General features: G+C 47.4%; 1 protein-coding gene across 6 annotated transcripts in view; it reads left to right on the forward strand.

Annotated features, from left to right (window-relative positions):
* ATP8A2 (ATPase phospholipid transporting 8A2) overlaps positions 1 to 25,194 on the forward strand; it is a 516,648-nt gene that overhangs the window by 72,136 nt on the left and 419,318 nt on the right. For all 6 annotated transcript variants that reach the window (XM_067016712.1, XM_067016711.1, XM_067016707.1 and 3 more), the window contains exon 2: positions 3,131 to 3,272. In XM_067016712.1, coding sequence (XP_066872813.1) covers positions 3,172 to 3,272 — 101 coding nt within the window. In that variant the 5' untranslated portion in view covers positions 3,131 to 3,171. The remainder of the gene's footprint in view (positions 1 to 3,130; positions 3,273 to 25,194) is intronic.

The raw sequence follows: 25,194 nt of genomic DNA on the forward strand, positions 1-25,194 counted from the left end.
TGAGTCTTGGGGGTGGGGTGAGGGAGACTATATTTCTACTTAAAAAAAAAAATTCCAGATTTGGCCCTACTGTCGTATAGAAAGACGAGCTGGCCTGGTGCATGCTACGTACTTGGGACATATTTCACTTAGTTCTGTTATCACTAACTGTTTGTGTCAATAATTTTTTCACCCTAATATTTATTATCCAACATTGTAATTCTTGTTTGGGCAAACTCGTTTCCATTCTTGTTTCTGTCAGTGATGCTTTGTTTTGGCCCCCGTCTCCTCTTCAAATCCCAGTCATCCAATGTTTCTTCTTTTTTCTGCTCCATGTATTTCATCCAAAAGAAGTCGTGCAGAATTTTCTTGAGATGTTTCTCATGTCCATCTTTTTTCCCCATTCTCCATTTAATTCATGCTTTCATCCTCTTGCTTCTAGATTGTAGAGTTAATTTCCGGCCTTACCCTCCAAATTTTCCCCTTCTTCTGCTATTGCTTGTTAAGTCACTGCCAGGTGCGTTTCTCTCCTGCTTAGAAACCTTCTGTGGTTCACCTGACCTTCAGGATGAAGTTCAAGTTTCTTCCCCTAGCATTTAAATCATCCCCAGTCTGGCCACAGACTCTTCTTTTCTGAGCTTCCTTTCTGTCTTCCAGTTTGGATCCTCAGCGCTGGTTTTTGTTTTTTTCCAATTGGTCCCCAGTGCCTTTTGTCTACTGGGTCTTTGTCTAAGTTCCTCTTCTCCCTCCCCACGAAGTTCTCCCCTCTCTGACCGTAAACCTGACCCAGACGTTAAGACTCCGAGATCTGCCCTCACACTCTGTCCTGACCAGCTCCCCACCCTTGGCCCGGAGAGGCTGCTGACCTCTGACCCCGTTCGCACCTTCAAGCCCCCTCTTGGTCACTTGGTCATAGATGCTGGTGCACTGGTAACCGTGGATGTACTGCTTAACATTTTTGAGAGCAGGAGTCAGCTCGCTTTTTGTTTGTGTTCTCGGCTGCCTCTTACAAGGGATTCTCGGTTATGCCTGCCCGTTTGTGTCCCTTGAGGAGCTTAAAAAGGAGAAGAGTCAGAATTGGTCAAGGTTGGGCCCAGGAACTAGTTAATGTTGAGAGCTTTCTCGGTGGTGTGCAGCCAGAGTTGAGAGCCACCGAGCAAAGACCACCCGGCAGTGAACCGTTTTGCCCACAGCAGGGTCACAGGTCTGAGCCCTCGGTGCAAATCACTGTACCCCTGCCTGGAGGGTTCAAGTTGACCTTTTATAAGACTGAAGTAAAACGGGCTTATTCAGCCAGCAAATACGAGTGCCCGCCGTGTACCAGGCACTGTTCTGGGCGCTGAGGCCACTGCATTGAACAGAACATGTCTCTGCTGCCCTGGAGCTTTTGCTCTTGGACTTGGGAAGACAGACCATAAATAAATAGTGTCAGGTAATGATGATAAGCTTGTGGAGGAGAACAAAGTGGGATGAGTGAGCAGAGAGGAAAGCAGCACTTTGATTTAGGCTGGTTTAAAATATATCCCCTGTTGGGGACTTCCCTGGTGGCGCAGTGGTTGAGAGTACGCCTGCCGATGCAGAGGACGCGGATTCGTGCCCCGGTCCGGGAGGATCCCACATGCCGCAGAGCGAATGCGCCCGTGAGCCGTGGCCGCTGAGCCTGCGCGTCCGGCGCCTGTCTGTCGGCCTTAGATCTGCAAACGCTTTAAAACCAGCCTACTCTGGCGGCTCCCGGGCCAGCCAGTCTTGAAAGACCTGCTGCCCCTGTGGATAAGCGGAGGCAGAGGAGGGGGTCCCCGGAGAGGGGGGTCTGAGGATGGGGTCCTGTACCGAGACCACAGCAGCTCTCAATACCCAGTTTTACATTGGGGTGTCCTCTTCTTAGGATGAGGATTATAATAGGATTCTAACCACTTTAAAAAAGATGACATACTTCCATAGCCAAACTGTCTCTTTCAAAATGTTTCTGAACATGCTTTGTAGCTATGAAGTGGCTGTTTACTGAAGTGAGATGCCCGTTTCCTAAGTTACATGCAACACCTCTTTCTTTCATAGGTGGAAAGTGGGGCAGGTATTAGGGCAGATGCAATTTAAGGAAAAGCAGAGAAGACTCTGTCATCTGTAGGGCACTTATTTTTCTGTGGGCCTTGACGTCAGGGCCCCGCCCCCGCGAAGGTCAAATCGCGAGGTGGGTGGCCCCGTCCGGTGAGGGACCCTGTCTTGTATTTGCAGGTGTGTGTATGTGTGTGTAGGGGTGCGCACCTGGGCAGACATATTGGGTGTGTCATCGTTGTCCTTGCCGACCCCTCCTCAAGCGAGGGTTATGGGGAGCTTTAGCCCAAGAGAGGCTCGGCTCTAGGGCTGAAATCGCATCTCAAGGAGATAGACTGGCTTGGGTCTTAACCACAGAAGCGCTGGGTGGAGGCTCACGCCGCGCCCGCCAGCGGGGACGGTGGGATTCCGCTCTCAGGTCGCCAGGCGCGTCGGGGGAGAAAAGCTGCTGGTTTGTGCCAGAAACCGGGGGGCCAGCCCTCTGCACGGAGGGTCTGGAATTTCACTCTGGAGCACAGAGGTGGCTTCCAGCATCCTCTCTGGCGGCCGAATGCAGGGCACACCCCCTTTTGCTGTGTCTCTCCGTTCCTCAGCGCAAAGAAGCCGGGAAAGCCTAGCTCCGGAATTCAGTCCCTGGGCCTGGAGGGGGAGCTCGCCCCGGGGAGGGGAGGCTCTGGCCTCCGCTCCCCGCATCCGCTCGGCCCACGGGGCCCTACCTGCAGGGGTGCGCCCCTCGCCACCCCCGCGGGACCCGCGCTCCCCGCGCCCAGGCCCGGCTGGCCGGGGAGGGGGTGGGGGGAGGGGAGGGAGGGGGCGGGGCGTGGTGCGGGAGGGGGCGGGGCGTGGTGCGGGAGGGCCGAGGTTCCCACCCCCGGGAGAGGCTCCCGAGCGCTGGGGACCGGCGCGGGCGGGGCGGGGCGGGGCGGGGCCGAGCCGACAAGCTGCGCGCGTCTCCAGGGGCCGCCCGGGGTACAGCTGCGGCGCCTTGCCAGCCCCGAGCATCCTTTCCAGCTGGTCCCCGCCCGCCCGTCCGCGCTGCTGCCCGTGCCGGGCGTGACTTCTTTGTGTTCTGCCTTCTGACCGCGCCTCTTCTCCGCAGGACCTGTTCGTTCTTCGGGCTACAAGAAGGCCGATGATGAGATGTCCCGGGCCACGTCTGTTGGGGACCAGCTGGACGCGCCAGCCCGCACCATTTACCTCAACCAGCCGCATCTCAACAGATTCCGTGACAACCAGATCAGGTAGGCGGCGGCGGCCGAGAGTCGCAGGAAGCGGTTAATTCACGCAGCTGGGATGGGGCTCGGCTTCCTCTGCTGGGCTTTTCCACGCACCTGGCCGGCCCCCCGCCCAGCCCCCCGCCCCTCTCGGCGGTCGCCAGCCCCCTCCACTCCCCTCCCCCTCAAGCCTGGCCGTCTACACCCGCGTGTCCAATCGGGTCCTGGGAGTATAGCTCGTACCTTTCTCTCCTTTGCGTTGGTTCTGTGCTCAGGCTGCTGTGAGCCCGGAGGACGTTTTTAGGCTTCCGTCGCTGGCAAAAATGAGGTTTCTCGTCTCTTCATCCTTGAGTGCCCTTCCAAGAATTCCCCAGTCCCGTTTTAAGCCAATTGATAGCTCTCCTTAAGTTTCCGAGTGTAATGCGGACAAGCGCTTTATAATGGAATCCCTCAGGTCACACGAACTCGCACTCAGCTCTCAGTGCCAGGACATTTGTTAAGAGGGCTTTATTTGCTGGGAAACTTTGCCCAGAGTTGGCAGGAAGACGGATGGACGCCGACACTTAACTGTCTGCTTTTTGCCGGCCACTCTCTTGGATGCTGTAGCTACACTGGCTTTATAAAACCTCAGAACCTCTTGAAGAAGGCAGTCTTACCTTCAGATGAGGAGACTGACAGAGAAGGATGTTAAATATGACCATTTAGCTAGTAAATGGCACAGCTGGAAATAGAACCTAGCCTGCCTGACTCCTAAACCCACGGTCTTTCTGCTGTGCAAAGCTAGATCTCTTAGGCATGTGCGTTCGCATGTTTGCAAATTTCATTAAACTTTCAGGCTTAGACAGCTTTATCTCTGGGAGTGACTTCAGAGGATGTAGTTCTGTGAGAGGCTCAGAACACCATGCTCGGGTGTAGAGAGAAGGTAAGTGATTGGTCAGGTTACATACAGATTATTGACTAAACCTGAATCCCAGGCCAGGGCTCCTTTGTGAAAGCGCCGACTCGAGCTTTGTTATGTGTGAAGTGTTCCTCTGCAGCCTTAGCGCTTGAGCTTAGCCTGACATCTTTATTCCGAAAGGCCTGGCTGCTGGACATTATTGTAGCTGATAGGATTGGGGATAAAATAATGGTGCATATACTATGCAGAAGTGACACTTTGATTTATGAAAAGAGTGTTAGATTATCCTGGCTCTATTTTGGGTTTTAAGAATGACCGTTGGGGCCTATTGAATACTTAAGCGTGTAGCTTGGAAGAATAGCGGAGACCGAATTCAAGGATGAGTGGGCTTGGTTTAAGATACAGAGCCTCAAGCATGAGTTCCCGCCTCACCCACTAGGATAGCTCTAATCAAAAAGACAGTAGCAGGTGTTGGCGAGGATGTGGAGAAATGGGAACCATCCTACATTGCTGATGGGAATGAAAAATGGTGTAGCTGCTTTGGAAAACAGCTTGGCAGTTTCTTAAAAGGTTAAATGTAAAGTTACATACGATCCAGCAATTCGAGGTGTCTATACCCAGGAGAAATGAAGCCGTATGTCCACACAAAAACTGGTGTAAAAGTCCCTAGCAGCATTATGATAGTAAGGCAAAAGTGGAAACAGTCCCAATGTCTGTCGACTGACTAATGAGTAAATAAACTGTGGTACATCCATACAGTGGAATATCATTTGGCCTCAAGAAAGAGTGCACTTCTACAACATGAATTAACTCTGAACACGTTATGCTAGGAGAAGCCAGTAATAGGCCTCCTGTATGATTGTATTTGTATGAAATACCCAGAAGAGGCAAATCTACGGAGACATAAGGTTAGTGGCTTTTAGGGCTGAGAGGAGTAGGTTGGGAAAAGAGGAATGATTGTAATGTATACACGGGGTTTCGTTGGGGTGATGGATACACAACTCCGTGAAATATACTTAAACCATCTGCAGTCCGGCACCGACATTGTAGTTCCATTTCCTTAGACTGTCTCATGTCTGACCTTAAGATGTTTTCAAGTAGTATTTCTGCTTAGTTCCCATTAATTTCGGTATCCATTTGTGCATGCTTAAAGCCGGGAGAATGACATAGGGGTCTTTGTTTGTTTGTCTGAATTCTCTAGTTCCCATGGAAGGTGAAGATTTTTAAAAGCCCTTGGTAGTGGGGCCTCACAACCTGTTCTGTAATTAAGACTCACATTGACTTTAAATTTTTAAAAATTTATTTATTTTTCATTGGAGTGGAGTTCATGTACAGTGTTGTGATAGTTTCCGGTGTACAGCACAGTGAGTCAGTTATACGCACACATATATAAATCCTTTTTCAGACTCTTTTCCATCATAGGGTATTGCAAGATATTGAATATAGTTCCTTGTGCTGTACAGGAGGTCCTTGTTGGGTCTGTTTTATATATAGTAGAGTATAAAACACTCCTAATTTATGCCTCCCGTCACCCCTCCCTTTTGGTAGCCATAAGTTTGTTCTCTGTATCTGAAGACTCCTATTGACTTTGGAAACTGATTTTTATTATTAATCAAAGAGACTTCCAGCGGCTGCCTGTTCCGCAGTTTCATTTGTACTATTTTGGGGGTGGGGGAGGGCTAGGTGAGAGTATACCATGGCTTGGCTAGGAATAAAGTCGGTAGACACAAACCATTCCATTTAAAGCCTCGTATGTGAGTGTGTAATTGAATTAGTTAAATATGTCAAATCTTACAATTCATACAGGTTCTGAGTTCATGGCTTATACTGTGAGCATAGGTTTCAGGATATACTGAATAGGCTCTAAGAAATTAACGTATGGTGCCTGCTGTTCTAGGAAATGGTCTTACAGTATTCACTTTACCTCCACTGTATGTTTAATTAGGAATTACTAATGGTAATGTGAGTCGTACTTCATTAAAGAATTGATTTGAAAGCTTCTTGGCTTATAGTTTAAGGACTTTACAAAGTGTTGAACAATATTGTCACAGCACTTGAATATCGCTATTTTTAGTTTATAAAACTAAAAATAGTTCTATAAAATATTGATTTTCTTTTAAAAAATAAGGCTTTTTGTCTTGGTCATGGCTGTTTGTTGAAAGTTGGTAAAGCTACTTAAAGGAATATTTTCATAAAAGGGAGTTGTTAAACGATTTATTTTTCTTAATATAGTTTTTCTTGTGAAAGCATTAATGGTTTTACTTGGAAGCTGGGGCGTGGAGTGTTGATACCAGATAGCTTGCATCTAAACTGAGGCTTTTTTTTTTTTTTTTTTTTTTTGCGGTACACGGGCCTCTCACTGTCGTGGCCTCTCCCGTTGCGGAGCACAGGCTCCGGACGCGCAGGTGCAGCGGCCACGGCTCACGGGCCCAGCCGCTCCGCGGCACGTGGGATCCTCCCGGACCGGGGCATGAACCCGCGTCCCCCGCATCGGCAGGCGGACTCTCAACCACTGTGCCACCAGGGAAGCCCTAAACGGAGGCTTTTGAAAAGAAGGGACAGATGGGGCTCATGCTGACCCATGGCGTGGGGGGGGGGGGTGTCTGGTGTGTCAGATGCCCTGCACCTCCGTAGGCTGGCCCTCCCTGGAACCGAGCTCTCATACTTAGCTTCCCCACCCGAGGCCTCTCTGGCTTGGAACCTCATGATGGTGGCAGGTGCTCTGTGACTGCCTTCACGGGCAACCGGTGTTTTGACTTCACGGAAGGGGGTTGGAGTTTGCCAAGGCGGGATGTGGTGGCTGGGTGTTTGGGGAGGTCAGTGAGGGGGCAGCATGGTACAATTCAGGGCAGCGATGGATGGTCCGGGGTTAACGTTTGGACTGGTGTGTCCATCCAAGGAGGCTCCACCAGGCGAGTTGGAGTGAGAAGGTCACTGCCAGGGTTGACTGTGGCTTTGGCAGCCCCAGGGGAATGCCAGACATGGTGACGCAAATTCCAAGCAATTCCTTGGAATTCTGGGAGGGTCTGTGCCATGTCAACGGATGTCCCGCTAAACCTTGTTCTTGACACTGCAGGTTACACCAGCGTTTGATCTGAAGCTGTGGTATGTTAAAGTTTTCCCATTATTGAAGCCAATGAATTTGGATTATCATAATCATAGAGAAATAGAACATGGTCTTTTTCTCCTAGGCATTGATCTTCTAGGACCTTGGCTGTGAAGACAGTAGCTGTCTTCAGTCATCCAGCAATGAGTAGATTTTACAGAGTAATTATTACATCTACACATGAAAGGTTGTATATATGTCTACTTGACAAGATTCCCTTTTCTCAAGTGTACAATCACATCTCATTTTAACAGCTTTATTGAGAAATAATTCACATACCATATAATTCACCCATCTAAGGGATACAGTTCAGCGGCTTTTAGTATATTTAAGGTTGTTCTAAAGTTGTGGTGATGGTTGTACATTTTATGACTTCCAGAGGAAACTCTGTACCCCACTTAGCTGACATCTCTCCATCCCCTCCTCCCCGGCCTGAAGCAACCACTAATCTGCTTTCTATCTCTGTAGATTTTCCTGTTCTGCACATTTCATATGAATGATATCATTTCCCTTTAAGCATTTTAAGTTAAATGTTAAAAGCTTATAGAAAGCTTGCTATTTAGTGGAACCTGGTGGCGAAGAATTAATTTTGTGTACCTGGATTTTAAAAAATGTTTCAAGTTATACAATTTTTCTTGCGGAAAATACCTTGAAATGATTTCCTGATCAAAGGAATGGGCAGTATTTACGTTACCAAGATCAGGCACCTGCAGTCTTTTTATGTGACTATCGAGCACGCCATTTGAAACAGTGAGTTTCAAGTCTGTCAAATGGTTTTCTCCAGTTTTTGAAATGAGGCCTTCAAAGTAAGTTAGGAATGTTTACAGACCCTCGGATTTGAATGAGTCATTCATTTCACGTGGGCGTTTAAGCTGGCGAAAATCTCCGTTAAAGCAATTAACTCGAGCTTTGTCAAGCTATTGCGTTGCTGAAAGTTGGTTTGCCTTGTAATTAATTAGAAACATTATATTATAAATAGTCCCTTTTGAGGACATACTGAATCTACCAGCAGTTGAATACTCAAAAAGAAAATGGAAATATTAAACATTTAATAAATAGTAAAAAAAAAAAAAAAAAAAAAAGTTGGTTTGCCTTAAGAGAAAATTGCTTCATATGAATATTTTGCTGATTTTGTCAGGATAAGTTTGGAATAGAATGTTGCCTTTATAGAAAGGAGAATTGAGCGCTGGGTGCTAGGTTTAATAGCATCACAGTTTCATAATATTAGGCTGGGATCCTGATGTCTAAGAGGATATTTTTCTTTTAAGGAGTGAAGAGAACAAAATCATCTTCAGAAGCAGTTTGTACCCGAATAGCGGTGGTAAATGTTGTATATGGTACCAGATCTAAGATCATGGAGGGCTGCGAGCATGAGCGATTCTCTCTAAGCGGCTAAAGCTGCAGAATTTAGGTAGGATCTGGTCATCACACTTAAGGTGCTTACAGTTTAACAGAGAAACCTTACCAAGATACCGGTAACAATCGTATAACTTCCTTTGGATTCACGTACAGATAGTTGTATTAAAAAGCAAGGTTTAGGGCTTCCCCGGTGGCGCAGTGGTTGAGAGTCCACCTGCCGACGCAGGGGACGCGGGTTCGTGCCCCGGTCCGGGAGGATCCCACGTGCCGCGGAGCGGCTGGGCCCGTGAGCCGTGGCCGCTGCGCCTGCGCGTCCGGAGCCTGTGCTCCGCAACGGGAGAGGCCACAGCGGTGAGAGCCCCGCGTACCGCAAAAAAAAAAAATACCAAAAAACCCAAGGTTCATAGATCTCATGTGAGACAGTCATCCTTGTCAAGTTTGGCAAAGGTCAAGGTATATAAAATCCTTAATCAAGAAGAGTTGATTATGTTGAAAGCATTCCATTTACCTACTTTAAAATGGCCTCAAGATTTTCTTCCATTTATGCTGTTTTTTATTGGTCTGTTTATATTTTAAATAAAACTTGTATGTTAAGGCACACAACATGATGGTTTGATACACATAGCGAAATACTAGTCAAGCTAATTAAAATATAATCTCTTCACATAGCTAGCGTTTTTAAATTTCAAGGCATATACTTGGTTAATCTCCAAACCAAACACTCCTATCCTATATTTTCTGAACATAAATGTCACAGCACATCAAGAATCCTTACTTCTATACATGTTATAGTAGCAAGTAAGGCCATAGAAGATGCTTGTAATTAGAACACTTATGAGGTTTGCACCACTGGACAAGGCTTTTGAGGCATTTTGCAGATTTTGCATTCAAATCAGGGGCCTTTGGCACTTGTTTATTTCAGGTAACTATGAAATGCTTGAGCTTTCTTGAAATGTATTTTTAGAAACAAAAGCATGTCAGCCTTGGGCCCGTTTTGTGTTTGATGTTTCTAAGGAAACAGCAAATGTCTAGGAGAACAGAGTTGCACTGGTGATTGCTTTATCGAGTTGACCCTTGTATGGGTAGATCTGGTGCAGATTTTGAATTTGACTAAAGAAATGTCTGTGCCATTCCCATTTATAAAAACAGGCAAAGGTGTTTGTTGGGTTTGAGTTCTAGTCAGTCACTTATTTTTCCCTCCCCTAGTCCCAGATTCTGTTTAACTCTTACTGTCTGTCTTCTGTGAACTTGAGCGCTCTGACTCTTACTGATAAAAAGAATTAAGCATCAGGATTTGTGAAAAACACAAGTTAAAATTAACCAGAATTGGAGACGACTAGGGCGATGTGACAGCTACACACAGTATCAGTTCTAAATCAGATCTTGGCACAGAAAAGGTACATTGGAGGAAACACTGAACTTATTTTTTAAATTGAAGTATAGTTGATTTACAGTGTTGTGTTAATTTCTGCTGTCCAGCAAAGTGATTCAGATATGTATATATATTCTTTTTCATGTTCTTTTCCATTATGGTTTATCACAGGATATTGAATATAGTTCCCTATGCTATACAATAGGACCTTGTTATTTATCCATTCTCTATATAATATTTTGTATCGGCTGATCCCAAACTCCCAGCTTTCCCTCCCCCACCTTCCTCCCTCTTGGCAGCCACAAGTCTGTTCTCTATGTCTGTGAGTCTGCTTCTGTTTCGTAGATTATGTTCGTTTGTGTCTTATTTTAGATTCCACATGAGTGATGTCATATGGTATTTGTCTTTCTCTTCCTGACCGACTTCACTTAGTATGAGCATCTCCGGGTCCATCCATGTTGCTGCAGATGGCATTGTTTTGTTCTTTTCTCTGTACTATGTTTGCGACTCTTCTGTGAGTATCAACTTCTCTCAAAGTAAAAATACACTAAAAACCAGAAGTATCTGGGAGAGTAGGAGCTCAATGCTCAACTCTTGTCTTTCTGTTGGATGCTTTGGGCTATGTTGGGTCCTTACTGGGGACAGATGGTGTGTTTGAAGGGGTGGTGGTCAGGGGAGACTGGACCAGTATCTTCCCATATCCACAGTGCTGATCAGATGGGAAGACAGCATCCCCTTAGCTGACAACACTAGGGTCTGTTTGCAAACGTCCCATCTGGTCGTGTCAAAGTTGAACGAGGAGAACCGTGGGTTGCAGTCAGAGTTCAGTCATGTGAGCTTCTGTGCAGTTATCTAGAAAGTAGCGTCGAAGTGTTCTTTCTGCTACTTCTGGCTGAGTCACTCAACAGACCGCAGAAGCTTACTCAGAAATGCTCATCAGCAACCCTTTCAAGAGGGACAATGCTTCGTGAGAACAAAAGGGGGAGGTCTGACCATTGTTGGGATGGAGGGAGGTTTTACAAAGAAATTTCCTGAAATCCATGAGGTTGGCTTTGATCATCTAAATGCTGATCTGCCCTTTTCTCCTAAAGGAATGCCAGCTCTTCACAACTCAAACTGTAGGCTTTTAGCTACCCTTACCTATTTTTTAAATTAGATGTAGTTAGGAAAGGATTGGGGGGTGGAGTTTGGGACGTTGTGATTGGTCCTTCAGAGGGATTGTTCTCTGTATCTTCAGTATTTGTCCTCCGAAGGCTCCTGGAGAGGTTTGGCTGGCTGGGGCTTTCAGACCTGCCTAAGACAAGCTGACAGCTGGGGAGAGGGCCGCGCTCTGTCACATAAGCTCTACAGCCGCATCAGTGGTCTCCAGACTTTTTTGATCATATGTCCCATCAGTAAAACTTTTTACCATGAACCTGGAATATGTCTATTTAACTGTCTGTCTCTATGTATTACTATCATTAGCTGAAGACCCAATACGTATTTACCAAGATTCTAAGTTAAGAATTATGGATGTCAATCCACATTGTTGGTAACTCTCTTGATTTTTGAATATTTTCTGCTGATTTATCAGATTTAATTAAATTATCCTAACATTGGACCTGGAAAAATGATTTTGAAGAGCTTTTATTTCCTAAAGGTTCCAATTGTACTGTTTATTTGCTTGTCATTAGTTTATTATTTTCAAAACGCGGTTTGCTTCATTGCGTGGTTCTTTTTTTTTGGGGGGGGGTGCTGCTGTGTTAGGTCTTCTTTGCTGCGAGCAGGCTTTCTCTAGTTGCGGCGAGCGGGGGCTAGTCTTTGCTGTGGTGCACAGGCTCTAGGTGTGTGGGATTCAGTAGTTGTGGCTCATGGGCTCAGTAGTTGTGGCACATGGGCTCTAGAGCGCAGGCTCAGTAGTTGTGGTGCACGGGCTTAGTTGCTCCACAGCATGTGGGATCTTCCCAGACCAGGGCTCGAACTCATGTCCCCTGCATTGGCAGCCGGATTCATAGCCACTGTGCCACTGGGGAAGCCCATTGCATGATTCTGAAGCCACTTGTTCTTTTTGGGAGAGTTAGTCTAGTTGATAAGTTAATGACAAGTGTGCCTAGCTGGACACAGACACTGAAACATGCAGTAATAAGCTGAGAGAACGGCCAGGGGAGGGCACCCCTGTTGCTCCCTTAGTCACTTAAGCTGCCAGGACAAAATACCATAGCCTGGGGGTTTAAACAACAGAGATGCATTTTCTCACAGTTAGAGAGAGAGGGAGGGAGAGGGAGGGAGAGAGAGGGGGAGAGAGAGAGAGAACGAACTGTGGTGTCTCTTCCTGTGAGGGCACTAATGCCATCATGGAGGCCCCACCCTCCTGACCCCATCTCAACTTAATCACCTCCCAAAGGTGCCATCTCCAATACCATCATGGGGGATGGGGGTGGGGTTAGGGCTTCGACATAGGGATTTTCAGGGGACACAGTTCAGTCCACAGCATCCCCCGACCCCCACTGTTAGGGAGCTTCTCCTTCAGCTGTGTTACAGAGGATCTTGGGGCATTCAGTAAAGGTTATTGAAGCTAACTTTTTGGAGGTGCATGTACATATAAGCTCTGATACCTTTCTCCTACACCCCAGGGTGGAAACACCTGCTCTAGACTCTTTTCCTTGGAGAAAACCTGTCTGGTCTGACCCAGTCTGACCTTGACCTTAGGCCTCAGCAGCACTGAGACCCAAGACAGTAAGGAGGCTGGAGCACCGTTTCCAAGCCTGCACCGGTCGGTGCTAGGGAAGCACGTCAGCCCCCGACTGTCGGGTGATGCTGCAGGGCCGGGCGTGAGTCATGGCTCTACAGGGCAGGCCAGTGGCGGAGTGGGTGTGGGTGAAGCTGACGGTAGGTGACTAGTGAGCTGGGCTGGAGGTGAGTAGTGGCTCATGTGGGGAGGGCATCCAGGCATGGGGGAGGCACGTGCGAAGGGTAGAAGGTCTACCAGCCACGTGTATGCCTTTCCAGAAACAATGCAGATGATGCCTGAGGTGCCAAGAAAAGCCAGGCTCCTGGAGGTGAGTTAGTTGCAGAGAGGAAGACTTTTTTTTTTTTTTTAAATTTTATTTATTTATTTATTTATTTTTGTGGTACGCGGGCCTCTCACTGTTGTGGCCTCTCCCGTTGCGGAGCACAGGCTCCGGACGCGCAGGCGCAGCAGCCGTGGCTCACGGGCCCAGCTGCAACGCGGCACGTGGGATCTTCCCGGACCGGGGCACGAACCCGCGTCCCCCGCATCGGCAGGCGGACTCTCCACCACTGCGCCACCAGGGAAGCCTGAGGAAGGCTTTTAAAGGGGCAGGTGACAGCGTTACTTTGTTTCCAGGACCCTTCTGGCTGATGCAGTTACATAAAGGAATATTCCTTAAGTTATCCAATCAAAGAATGACTCCTTCCTTTATTGCTGCTCCTGCAAAGAGTGGAGATTTCAGAAGTATTGTCTAGCATATGAAATGTGTTACCGGGCTCTGACAATTTAAAAATAGAGCTCTTTATTTGAAAACAGTAAGGCTATTTAGGCTGAGTACTGTCATACTTGCTTCCCCAGTATTCCGTCTCTGTTAAAACTGCCTCCTGTGAATGTTTCATGTTACCTTTACAAACCATTAATCGTTCTGGGGTGGATACGTCAGAATAAATTGAATTACTTCATAAATGACTATGGCAAAAGGGCAAACAGAAACATTGACTTCTCTCAGTGTTACTGTTTTGCTGGCCAGCTGCCACTAGGATTTCAGTAAAGTTTTGTTCACTATGTTTCCTTAGATGTTTGCACGAGAAATAATTTTAAGGGCAGGAGGGAGTGTGTGTGTGCACGTATATACATAGTTATTCTCTGTGTGGAGGTCTTGACATGGGTCAACCATGTTTATAAGCCCAGTATTGACAATATTATGAAGTTAGGAAACTCCAAGGCCAAAGAAAACATCATGGGAGATTCCTTCTGATGTCTTTACCAAAATGTCTGCCTGCACGCATGCGCGCAAACACGTACGCGCGCGCGCACACACACACATGCGCATACGCTCACTTAATGCTTATAATTCATTTGCCTACAAAGGAACATCTGTCTCCATTGAGGGTTGGAGAAGTTATCTATGATATTTTTGCCCTTAAAACTGTATCTGGGGCTTCCCTGGTGGCGCAGTGGTTGAGGGTCCGCCTGCCGATGCAGGGGACACGGGTTCGTGCCCCGGTCCGGGAGGATCCCACGTGCCGCGGAGCGGCTGGGCCCGTGAGCCGTGGCCGCTGAGCCTGCGCGTCCGGAGCCTGCGCTCCGCAACGGGAGAGGCCACAACAGTGAGAGGCCCGCGTACCGCAAAAAAAAAAAAAAAAAAAAAAAAAAAACTGTACCTGAAAACTCCAAAACTAAATGCTCATATTAAACTCTGAGGGCATGTTGAGACAGCTTCATGTTGTTCATCAATTACTGACCATCTTTTCATGTTTCTAATTCCAAGTTCTGAGGACCATGTGTTTTGAGATTTGCGGTCCATTTCGTAGTAACTTTCTTTGGACGGTTCATGGGCACAATACAGTGCTGCAAAATTTTTTTTCACATGTCATACGCTTACCTAGACGAGAAGCTATTTTTGATACAGTTCCTGGTGTTCGCTATGGACTAAAATAAGTGTTTTGTAGAAACCAGCCCCTGATGTTTAAGGATTTGGGAATTGTGGATTGCTTTATAAGAAAGTTAGCTCAGTTAGGTTTTAAATCATAATACTTTCTATATAACTAGTTCGCAGATATTAACGTTCTTCACAGCCAAGGAGGTTTTCTCCCCTACCAGCTGAAGATAAATCAATTATGCATCGCATCTTCTTTTGAACTGTTGGGCTAAGGGACCTCATGAATTTTGATATTTTGAGATACTATTAGAAAAAAATGAATACAGTAAGAATGTCTAGGTTTTTTGAGAAACTCATATGCTGTTTACTTTTTGAACTACATCGGGTATTTAAAAAATTAGAACGGCCTAAAAATGGGTCTACATATGTCCGTGGAATAATAATGTTTATAATGTAATGAATAGAGCAGTAGTTGAGTGATAGAGCTTTGTTGTAACGTCTGAGACGTGTTCTCTGCTTAGCAAGACTTTGAAGGTAGTTGCTGACTGAGGGGGCAGGGGGTTGGGGAGAGATGGACGGGGAATTTGGGGTTAGCAGAAGCAAACTATTATCTATAGGATAAACAACAAGGTCCTACTGTACAGCACAGAGAACTATAGTCAATATCCTACAAACCATAATAGAAAAGAATATGAAAAAGAATATATCAACATATATATAACTGAATCACTTTGCTGTTCAGCAGAAATTAACATTGTAAATCAAGTATATTTCGGTAAAATTAAAATTAAAAAAGTGAATTGTCTCTAAAACCTTTTTGCCAGGTTGATGTAGCCCATAAATGACCAAATGCATTTTTGTGGAATCTTTGCAAAACAGCATCGGTGCCGATGGTCACTTCATGCTTGCGCTCCGCAGGCCGTATTGTGCTTCCCATTTCCTGTGTCGCATGGTTGGAGAGACCAGGATATGTAGATCGTTTTTTAAAAAAAACCTTACATCGCATAAGAAAAGTCTGTTTGGTCTGGGGTGGGGCTCTGATTTCTGTTGGAAACTAGCACGTGGTGATTTTGTTGAAGGTGACCCTTATCGCTCGCTACCCGTCCTGCAGTGCGTATGTCACGGGATTATTGTGAGGATTAATTAATATGCATAATTACTGAATTAGTATGCAAAAACCACTGTAAACAGTGCCTGGCCGAGTGCCTTATGAATTTTGATGTTCCTGTCATTTGCATTTTATTTTATTATTTATTTATTTTTTTCTGCGGTACGCGGGCCTCTCACTGTTGTGGCCTCTCCCGTCGCGGAGCACAGGCTCCGGACGCGCAGGCGCAGCGGCCACGGCTCATGGGCCCAGCCGCTCCGCGACACGTGGGATCTTCCCGGACCGGGGCACGAACCCGCGTCCCCTGCATCGGCAGGCGGACTCTCAACCACTGCGCCACCAGGGAAGCCCAATTTGCATTTTAGATAGTATGTTTGGCAATAACTTTCCACTAAACTTTGTATATAATTACTTGAGTTAAAAAAATAAAAAATAAAAACACCACCAGGTTTGGTGTTGTGTTAGTGGAGATTAAAAAAAAATGTGTACATTGAGTAGGCTGAGTGGATGTCAGGAACAAACACAAACATTTTCGTTTTGCTTTTACACCTGATTTTTAAGATTTAATTTTAGTGTTTGCCTGAGGTTATCACAGAGAGTTTTAAATTGCTAAGTACTTATTGGAAAAATAGTAACAGAAAAAACGAGCAGCGTAAGCTTTTTATTTTGAATAGCCAGCGGAGGGAAGGCAATCAAAGTGAAGTAAAATGGGCGAAGCTAGTCTGGTCTATAGGTCTTGGCTCTCCTGATTTCTGGCTGAATGACCTGTGCCAGTAATTTCCCTGAGGCTGCATTTCCTCATTTGTCAGATGGGAAGCACGTTTGCTTGAAGGTTTCTTGTGATGCCCCATGAGGCTCCAAATGTGAAAATGTCCAGAACGTGATGCACCATGGATATTGCCTCTCGGGTCCTTCATAATATGTCATGTAGGCCTATCGCGTTGTTCTTGCCCTTTTTTCTTTCTAATTGTGCTAAACACACGTAACATAAAACTTACCATCCTCGTTATTTTAAGTGCACGGTTCAGTAGAGTCAGGTACACCCATGTCATGGTGCAGACAGTCTCCAGGACTCTTCCTCTTCCCAAACTAAGCCTCTCTATCCCTCCAGCCTCCCCAGCCACACTCCCCCTGACCCCGCTGTTCTCTTTCCTGTCTCTCTGAATCGGTCTACTCCGGACGCCTCGTGTAATCGTCTTACTGCCCTTTGGAATAGTAATTCTCCACTGCTGTAGGGAGTTTCAGGACTCTATCAGGCTGTCATTGTTTTTATGGTGTCTCCATCCTTTGATTCTTCTGTACCTGATCTTACGTCTTGCTGTGTACCATGGTACAGTAAAGCGCCATTTTTCAAAATAGGTATAAAAGTTTAAAGGAAACTCAGATGACTTTTTTTCTTCCCTATTTCTCCCGTCGACTTTCCCTGGTCTCCCCTGATGGTCTTGGGAAAGTTGGGATATTCCTGGACCAGGATGTTGAACTGAAGGCTGGGGAGGAAGCTTGCTGGGATTGGGCGTGGGCTTTAACCAGACCCGCCTTGTCAAGCAGGTGGTTTCTCCTGCCCTCTCTTTCTCCACTTGTTACGGGGGCCCCTACCCCTCAACCATTTCCTGTCCAGGTGGTTATTGTTCTAGAACAGTGACGGCTTTGGGATTCTTTGTCCAGGGCCCGTGTTTTGTCTTCAGTAAGGTGTGCAAGGCTGTGCTCATTCTACCCTTGGATTCCCGGTCCGTCGCCCCACCTTCCTTCTCGTCCTGTGTTCTGGCTGAAGCGAGGTGCTCCCTGGGCCTTTAATCACGTGCTTTCCCTGGAGTGCTTTCTCCTTCCTTGCTAAAGCCTTTTGGTCTTTTAAGATTTGGGGTCCCACGTCTCTCTTTTAAAAAATGTATTATTGGGCTTCCCTGGTGGCGCGGTGGTCGGGAGTCCGCCTGCCGACGCGGGGGACGCAGGTTCGTGCCCCGGTCCGGGAGGATCCCACGTGCCGCGGAGCGGCTGGGCCCGTGAGCCATGGCCGCTGAGCCTGTGCATCCGGAGCCTGTGCTCCGCAATGGGAGAGGCCGCAACAGTGAGAGGCCCACGTACCGCAAAAAAAAAAAAAAAATAAATAAATAAAAAATATATGATTGAAGTAGAGTTGATTTACAATCTGCTAATTTCTGCCATACCGCAGAGTGACTCAGTTTTACATGTATATATACTTTTCCGTTACGGTTCACACAGGAGGGCCCCACATCTCTTAAGAAGAGCGCCCTTCTGGCCTCCCATCTCCCACCCCGTTGGCAGTCCGGCCCACTCCCAGCCCCGCAGCACTGCGCTGAATGCCTTTATCCCACGGGTGAAGGTCAGAACTGAACAGAAAATAGGAATTGGCTTCACATGTTGTTCGAAGATTTCCCTTCCTACTTAACTGCTTATTGAACAGAACCGAACCCCCAAAGCAGTTCCTTCAGCCTCAGAAATTTGTGTTTTGTGTGCTTTTGATGTTTTGCTTTTATATATAAAGTACTCCTGAAAGGGGGGCGCTGAGTTAAATGCTTTTAATGTCAGTTCTTCAGACTTAACAGATTGATGTCTCTCCTCAAATGCAGGTGCCTTTGGGATTTAATGTGATATCGCTGGCATCCTTAGTCATTCCTATCAGCTGAGGTTTAAAAATGTGTTCATTTGGCAAGTTTATTTTTAGTCTCTAGTACACACCAGTCACCGAGCTGCCGTTGGGGATATGATGGAAAAGCAAGGCATTTGTGACTTGTCTCTTTTCCCATTTTGCTTTAGTTTTTTGGGTGGGTTTGGGTGCAGGTGATGACTTAGGGACCACACGTGTTATCCAGGCCTGGATCAGCCAGTTCCCCTCTGCTTTCTGGCTCACACCCTCAGCCTCTTAGAAGGAGGTATTCCAGGAGCAGAAGACTCAGAGAAGCCTTCTGGTGTGTTCTTCCCGGGTCGTGCCGTGGGTAACTTTCACTACCATGGCACCTTCCTCCTAGGCTCACCTTGCCTTAGGTGGGCAGACTGCACCCAGGTGAGGGGGCCAGGCTCCGACATCTGAGCCTGCACCCCTAAGGAGAGGCCGGAAGGGAGGTGTGGGCGAGGTGGAGCTGGAATCCCCAAGTCACAGGTGAGGAAACCTGCAGGAAAAAGGTACGTAACTCACCTGAATGAACCCCACAGTTTGTGGAGGACCAAGGAGCCATCTGCCCGAGGTGCAAACAGTAAAACCGACTAAAAGTCTGTCTGCTGTGCCTTGTCCTTGTGCACCAGCATCGGTCTGCAGTGTCAGCAATAAAATATATACACCTGTATGCTTCAAACTAGCGCATTTTTATTACTTTGAAATACACGTTATATTCGACACGGGAATTAGGAGCAGTCCCAGGTAACCCTCTGGCCCCCAGTGCACACAGACTAGATTTAATAAAAATCTTAAAATTGAAACATTTTCATAATTATTCATTGTTTGCAAATTGGAGACCAAATCAAGAAAATAAAAAGCTAACATTAGTGGTATGATTCAGTAGTTGTCTAAATTATATATTTTTTTTACAGATGTTTTGGTTTTAAGTTTCGCCTACGAGTTACTTGACAATTATTGACCTAAATGTTGTAGCAGCCTATAACCAAAGGATCAAAATTCAGGCTGTTACGTAAATATAAAAGTGATTGAACAGATAGTTCGGCTTTTTCTTGTACTATGATTTTAGTAGTTATTGGCATGATTAGGTAAAACTTAATAAAGGCAGTGTTTGCTGCTTCCTGGTCAATTTTATGTTTTAGTTTCATGATTGTTACTGAATATAATTTTACCACACAGAGGGGAGGAGACTATTAAAACGCTATCTCCTCTGGGTCTGTGACACACCGGTTGCAAGCTGCCCCTCTACCGTCGTCCTGGGTCTCAAGCTGCCCTTGACCGTGGGCTGCATCTTCTCCTGCACCTGTGCAGCTGTATTTGGCCATAGCATCCTGTCTTCCGGGCCTAGCTTTCCTCTTGTGTAAAATGAGGGGCTCGAAGTAGATCTTTCAAGGTCTGTTCTGGCTGTGAAATCCTGTGGTGACTGTATCCGGAGTCCGTGGCCTGGCTTGGGGGAACAGGTTCAGTTGACCTGTTGACCAGTTCCTGTTGCAGCTCCCACGCCTACCGTCCTTAGTGCCTGAGGCAGGCGGGACCTGTTTCTCTTGCCTGTCCCGTCGGCAGGTGTTGCAGGTGGTCTGTGAATGTGTCGTGGATTTCCTGTTGCTTTGTTCTCTGCGACTGGGAGTGAGAGATTTGCTCAGGTCTCCCTCTCTGCATTTGGGAAGAAATAGATTCTCGGTAGGCTCCAGAGTTTTACATTACATTCTTCTATGTTCTCACCCGTCCAGTTAGGAGACTAATGCTATTACCAGACTATCACAGATTGTTGGGTCAACTCGCTCCTGATTTTTGCTTGACATGCTTTGTGCTGTGTCACTTAATACATGGAATTTACCCTGCTGGTGGTGACATGGCTCCAGTTAGTATTTTGGCCTTATGTAGTATTTGGCCTTATTCATTGTTTTGGCCTTAGACTTGATTTTGATGTAATAGTACAGCCTTTGCTTTCTTTGTGTTCACTTTTGTGTTGTTGTTTATGAACTTGTTCTTAGTTTTTCTAAGTATTCGAATTCCACCCCCTTCTTCTGTTCACTGGGGGCACTTGACCTCTCTGTTGTCACTTGTTTCATCTATTTTTTTTTTTTTTTTTTTTTTTTTTTTTTTTTTTTGCGGTACGCGGGCCTCTCACTGTTGTGGCCTCTCCCGTCGTGGAGCACAGGCTCCGGACGCGCAGGCTCAGCGGCCATGGCTTACGGGCCCAGCCGCTCCGCAGCACGTGGGATCTTCCCGGACCGGGGCACGAACCCGCGTCCCCTGCATCGGCAGGCGGACTCTCAACCACTGCGCCACCAGGGAAGCCCCCATCTCCTATTTTTGCTTTTGCTTTTTTCCTGGACTCCTGGGCGTGGTTGCTGGCACCCATCATAGAATCACTACCCAAATGGGAAACGGGAGGCGGAGCCATCAGTTTGGACCACAGTGACCTTGCCAGTCTGGGATGGCCAGGCAGGTGTATCCAGAGGTAGACATATGGGTCCAGGGAGGTCTTGTGGTAGAGGTCAAGGCTGGAGGTGGATTTGGTGACCGTGCACACTGGTGGCGATTTGAGATATGGAAGGGAGTGGACAAGACGCTTCGGGATGTTGAACGAGAGGGTCCTGTCTAAGGGCCCCTTAGCGGAGGAGGGGACATGGTACCCAGGGAGGAGGGTACAGAAGCCGAGGACGGCCCTTTGAGGAGGGAGGTGGGTAGGGACCTTTCCGCAGAGAAAAGTCGATGAAGAGAGAGAGGCTGATGAAGGGGGCGAAGCTGGGGCACGATTTTAGATAAAAATAGATCTTGCCAGGAAGAGTCGTGAGCGTGTTTAAAGGTTGAGGGGTCGGCAGTGAGGGGCGGAGGGCAAGGCTGAAGGTACTGGGCCGTCAGGTGGTACGAGAGCCTGGTGGTGGAGGAGCCCGGGGTTTAGGGGCAGCCCGTGGACTTGGACGCGGACTGGGGAACCGTCCCTTCCTAAGAGGGTGGGAAGGGCTGAGGGCCAAGGAGCAGCGAGAGCTAGTGAGCTGGGGGTCAAGGTGAATCAAGTCCTCTTTGCCCCACAGCAGGGGGAGGGGCACAGCTTCGGAGGGAAGGAGTGAGGCTGGGGGGAGGGATGGTTAGAGGAGGGGGAAGGGACAGGAGCTGCGACCTGGTGGTTGGGGGAGGGAGCTGACACCCCCCCCCCCCCCCCGTGGCCCAGAGAACCCAGGGAGCTACATGCGGGTCACTGCACCGCAGTGGAGGGCCCGCTGGGCTTTGCTTCCTTGAGTAGCACGTGTTAGTGTTCTTTAAACCTTTGGGGAAACAAAAAACCCCAGTGAAGTAAAGGGATCAGCCCGGATTGGCCGCAGTGACTTCTGTGTGTGCTGGAGACTGTTCCGAGGGGGGTTTTGACCTTCCTGCCACTGCAGAGGATTGAAACACGCATGAATGTTTTATTAGGTTTCCCGGGAGCCCAACCGCTGCTGCCGCAGCAGAGAAGGTGTGTAGGCTGCTTTGGCAGAGACGGTGAGGGAGGCGGCAGGTACGGGCGAGAGGGGAGACGAGAGGGGATGCAGCCTCTGATAGTCACAGGACCTTCATCTCTGTTTAAAAAGCTGAAAACAGACGGATAAAAAGTGAATTGAAGCTTCTGGCACTTTCATAAAAAACTGTTTGCAAACACAGTCACCACTGTCTTCCCATTTATTCTTTCGGACGCCTTCCATACGCAGCCATCCAGTGGCGAGTAAGCGTGGCGCTCGCTCGGCTGGTTTCCTTTGTCGCAGCGATGTCCTCGGGCTTCACTTGTGGGCTCCTCACGCCCCCTGGCGGCTCTCTGCCGGGTGGTGTCCCGTCCCAGCGCCTCCTCCCTCCGTGCCGGATCCCCCTCCCTGAACCGAGCTGGGTGTTTGCTCAGCTCTCGCCTCGGCTGGCGTCTCCCTCCCCGACAGCTGGGTGAGCCCCGCTGTCCCGGCGTGTTGTTCGTGGGGGGCTGTATGAGGATCAGATTCGGGTAAGCGAGACGGGAGTGGAGAGCTGAGAACGGCCCCGTCGTCACCACCCTCCGATTCCTCCCTGCAGGGTGCTACCTACCCACCTGCTCTTAGTTCAGAAAAGGCCAGAGTATCTCATGACCTCAGGATTGGCCAGTGGTTAAGACGTTGACAAGAGGTTTGACTTGGTTTTAAGAAGCCACGGGATTTGCTTTTGCAAAGGTTGATGGAGGGCTCCGAGGGAGGGGGAGGGGGGACCTGGAAGCCAGGATGGAGGCTGGGGTCCCTTGTCTCCCACCCTATTTTTTCTTAACATCTTTATTGGAGTATAATTGCTTTACAATGATGTGTTAGTTTCTGCTATATAACAAAGTGAATCAGCTATACATATACATATATCCCCTTATCTTATAATTTATTTATTTATTTATTTAACATCTTTATTGGAGTATAATTGCTTTACAATGGTGTGTTAGTTTCTGCCTTATAACAAAGTGAATCAGCTATACATATACACATACCCTCATATCTCCTCCCTCTTGCATCTCCCTCCCACCCTCCCTATCCCACCTCTCTAGGTGGACACAAAGCACCGAGCTGATCTCCCTGTGCTACGTGGCTGCTTCCCACTAGCTGTCTATTTTACGTTTGCTAGTGTCTATATGTCCATGCCACTCTCTCACTTCGTCCCAGCTTACCCTTCCCCATCCCCGTGTCCTCAAGTCCATTCTCTACGTCTGTGTCTTTATTCCTGTCCTGCCCCTAGGTTGTTCAGAACCTTTTTTTTTTTTTTTTTTTTAGATTCCATATATATGTGTTAGCATACGGTGTTTGTTTTTCTCTTTCTGACTTACTTCACTCTGTAGGACAGACTCTAGGTCCATCCACCTCACTGCAAATAACTCAATCTCATTTCTTTTTATGACTGAGTAATATTCCATTGTATATATGTGCCACATCTTCTTTATCCATTCATCTGTCTGTGGACACTTAGGGTCCTGCGGTTTTTGTTTTGTTTTGTTTTGGGTTTTTTTGCGGTACGCGGGCCTCTCACTGCTGCGGCCTCTCCCGCTGCGGAGCACAGGCTCCAGACGCGCAGGTGCAGTGGCCACGGCTCACGGGCCCAGCCTCTCCGCGGCACGTGGGATCTTCCCGGACCGGGGCACGAACCCGCGTCCCCTACATCGGCAGGCGGACTCTCGACCACTGCGCCTCCAGGGAAGCCCCCAGCACCATTTATTGAAGAGGTTGTCTTTTCTGCATTGTATGTCCTTGCCTCCTTTATCAAAGGTAAGGTGGCCATATGTGCGTCCCACCGTATTTTTATTTCTTGCCATCACTTTCCTGCTTCCTGTAGCCACGTTCTAACACAGTTTCATGTCGTGCGGACCTTGATCTGACCTCACAGCTCAAGCTTCCTGGTTGGTGCGTTTTGTCCCCACCCCCCCTGCCCCGGATTCGAACCCTCTGAACATGGGGTGAATTGAAGCTTCTGTTGGAGAACGACTGAGGACCGTGGTCTGGCTCAGGCTGGACGGGGCAGTGAGGTCTACCTGGCAGAAACACTGCGGTGACGACCGGCCAGCAGAGGGCGCTGTGCTGCTGGCCTGAGGTGCGCTCTGGGCTCTCCACCTGCAAGGCAAGCACAGGGGCTTAAGGCAATACTTATTTGCTGTGGCCAACCTAGAGCTCAACGGTCAGAGGAGAGAGAATTGCTTTCCCTGCTCCCTTTCCGCTACCCCTCACCCCCGCCCACACTCACACACGCAGTTGAAATGATTGTGTGCTGGGTAGACGCGAATATAGAAGAGCTTGCAGAGGAGGTGACCCCTTGGGCTGTTGGCCCAGAAGAGAAGCATGTGGTTTGATGAGAAGAAGGAAGATGTAGGTATTTAGCAGAGGATGAAAGGAAGCAAGAGAACTGAATAAGAGCTAAATATGCTACAGAATAAAGTGGCTTCCATTTCAGGGGGAGGCACTTTATTCTCATTTCTCCCGTGGGCTGAGTTACGGGGTGAAGACTCCCGTCCTGAAACCCGGACTGCTCTTCTCAAAGCAACGAGCGTGTAAACGCTTTGTACTCTGGGTGCCAGGCTGACGTCTGCTTCTCGTTAGACTCGTGCAGGGCAGGTTAAAATTCCCTTCCTTCTTTCTATCCGTGACCCGGGGCCCAGTTGCTGCTGGTAGAAGGAGGTGATCCTAGGGATTATTATCAGATATGAGCGTAGCTGTCTCATTTGGTGGTGGGAAGTAGTCTACGAATAAACTAGGTCTTCAGCCTCATTTCATGTTCTAATAAACAGCTCCTTATGTACAGCCATTCCTGAAACTAGCTAAACATCCAAGAACTGATGGCCCCTTGACAGTTACATCTGGTACTGTTAATTTTTATTTAAAATATTTATTAAAATAATACATGAAGGTAGTTAAAAGTTCAAATATTGTGGAAGCTTATCCTGGCAATCAGTAGCTTCCAGCCCTCTCTCTCCCATTCTGGTTCTGATCTAGCAAAGGCAGTCACTGTGCTTAATTCTTTTGGTGGTTTCCACCGTATTTCTAAGTTAGGTTTAGAAGAGATCTCTCTGAATTCTCTTATATAGATGAAGATTTAACTTATTTACTTCAGGATGAATGAGTGAAGTAGTATATCATGTTTGTCTCCTTTCTAGTATAACTTACTTTTCCTGTCTCGTTTTTCTACTGGAACATTTTTTTTAACATATCAATTCTTATTTTTTCCATCAGAACACTATATTTTGCAACCTCTTGTTATGTTTTATTATTTTTAAAAGTGTTATTTATTTTTCCTTCCAGCTTCACTGAGATATAATTGACGTATAATACTGTTTAAGGGGTACTGTTTTTGACGTCATATTTTGTGTTTTTGTGTATAATTATTGTGGATATAGATATTGCTACTTTTGTTTTT

This window comes from Kogia breviceps, chromosome 16 (genome assembly GCF_026419965.1).
Source record: "Kogia breviceps isolate mKogBre1 chromosome 16, mKogBre1 haplotype 1, whole genome shotgun sequence".
Lineage (NCBI taxonomy): Eukaryota > Metazoa > Chordata > Mammalia > Artiodactyla > Physeteridae > Kogia > Kogia breviceps.